Source organism: Apaloderma vittatum, unplaced genomic scaffold, assembly GCF_000703405.1.
Source record: "Apaloderma vittatum isolate BGI_N311 unplaced genomic scaffold, ASM70340v1 scaffold14669, whole genome shotgun sequence".
In the NCBI taxonomy this organism is placed as follows: domain Eukaryota; kingdom Metazoa; phylum Chordata; class Aves; order Trogoniformes; family Trogonidae; genus Apaloderma; species Apaloderma vittatum.
The window spans coordinates 3,165-5,140 of NW_009735928.1; the positions used below are offsets into that span (position 1 = coordinate 3,165).

Below are 1,976 nucleotides of genomic sequence, written 5' to 3' on the forward strand. Positions count from 1 at the left end.
TTTCTTTGTGAACGCTGCCAGAGGCCGAGTGTCTCTGGAATGGAAACCTGAGGGAGGAGTGAGCTTTGCTAAGCTCGATTTTTGCTAACGTGGGTAGAGTCCTCCAGCTTCGCTCCTGCACTGCTTCCAGGCTCTCAGGGAAAGATGGGCTGAGGTTCAAAAGGGATGTGCTGCCTCCTCCTGCCAGCATGCCTGAGCTGGCCAGAGGCAGACACCACAGCTTGAAAGAATCTTTACTCCAAATCTAGACACCGACTGCGTTCAAAGCATTGCCTTTATGACGAACGAACCATTTCAGGTGGGGCGCCCATCTCTTACCTCTTGCCCTGGGTACTGCCACCTGAAGTTCACATCCACGTCTGGCTCCCCAAGGACTGTGCAGACAACGTGAACACTGTCACTGACTTCTGCTCTACTGGATGATGCCGCAATTGTGGTCGAGGGTGGACCCTTGGGAACTGACAGGAAGACAGCGTTTGGAAGCAGAAAATTAGTTTCTAAAGTTAAATATACTGATAAAACATAAGAGTAATTTTTTGGCTCAGTTTGCTTAACACAACAGTTAAGTGATGTATAGCTGCAACTTTCCCCTCTACACAATGGAACTGCTGGAATATAAACCTAAGAAGTTTTATCACATATACTTTGGATCTTGATTTTAAAACTCTGTGCGTGCACTACTTATTTTACAATTATTTATTTTTTTTAAAAATCTTCGAAACAGTATCAGCACAAGAGTCGGTGTAAGCATAAAGAGAAGTGCACCTTACCTTCCACATACAGCAGGTGATACTTGATAGAAATCTGAGGTGCTCCCTGTGACTCTGCTTTGCAGTAGACAATACCTTTATGATCAGAAGTAGGATGCTGGTAAACAAAACCCTTCTTCACATCATAAATTATATCGGTTCCATCTGTTTCAATTTCTTCCGCTGGAAATTCCCTATGTAGCGTTACTTTTGCTGAAGGAGTAGTAACACGGCATGGGATGACTGCAGGTCTGTCTGGGTTCAGGTAGACAATCTCAAAGTAACTGGGAGTAGGCACAAAAAGTTCCTCTTTATCTGTGCAGAAGAGTTGATAGAGTTAGAACAATATTTACATCTCCATTTAAACAGAAAGAAAAGAAAGTACATATGACAACTTGATGTCCAATGAGAGACCCGTGCTGAGTGGCGCTCCTCAGAGGTCGCTACTGGGACCCATCCTGTTTAACATCTTTGTTGGTGACATGGACAGTGGGATCGAGTGCACCTTCTGCAAGTTTGCTGATTGGGGCGGGAGGGAAGGGAAGGGATCCCATCCAGAGGGACCTCAAGAGCCTGGAGAGGTGGGACCAGGCAAACCTAATGAAGTTCAACAAGGCCAAGTGCCAAGTCCTGCACCTGAGTCGGTGCAATCCCAAGCACAAATACAGGCTGGGTGATGAGTGGATTGAGAGCAGCGCTGCACAGACGGACTTGGGGGTGCTGGTGGATGAAAAACTGAATATGAACCAGCAACGTGCACTTGCAGCCCAGAAAGCAAATCACCTCCTGAGCTGCATCAAGAGAATCGCACCCTGAGCTGCACCAAGAGCTGCCCCTCTGCTCTGCTCTTGTGAAACCCCACCTGCAGTGCTGTGTCCAGCTCTGGGGCCCCCAGCATAAAAACGACATGGACCTGGTCCAGTGGATCCACTGGAGGGCCACAAGGATGATCAGGGGGCTGGAGCACCTCCTCAGCCTGGAGAAGAGAAGGCTCCAGGGAGACCTTATAGCAGCCTGCCAGTACTTACAGGGGCCTCCAGAAAAGATGGGGAGGGACTTTTTACAAGGGCCTGTTGTGAAAGGACAAGGGGTAACAGTTTCAAAATGAAAGAGGGTATATTTAGATTAGAAGTTGGGAAGAAATTCTTCACTGTGAGAGTGGTGAGATGCTGGAACAGGTTGCCCAGAGAGGCTGTGGATGGCCCCTCCCTGGGAGATGTTTATGGC

The 1,976-nt window shown here is 48.0% G+C and overlaps 1 protein-coding gene across 1 annotated transcript in view; it reads right to left on the reverse strand.

Moving 5' to 3' along the window:
* Nucleotides 1-294: 294 nt before the first annotated feature.
* Nucleotides 295-1,976, reverse strand: part of PDGFRL (platelet-derived growth factor receptor-like) — an 11,771-nt gene continuing 10,089 nt past the window's right edge. The window contains exons 5-6 of the mRNA XM_009876790.1: nucleotides 771-1,064; nucleotides 295-458 (exon numbers count right to left, since the gene is read on the reverse strand). Of these exons, the coding sequence (XP_009875092.1) occupies nucleotides 295-458; nucleotides 771-1,064 (458 nt within the window). The remainder of the gene's footprint in view (nucleotides 459-770; nucleotides 1,065-1,976) is intronic.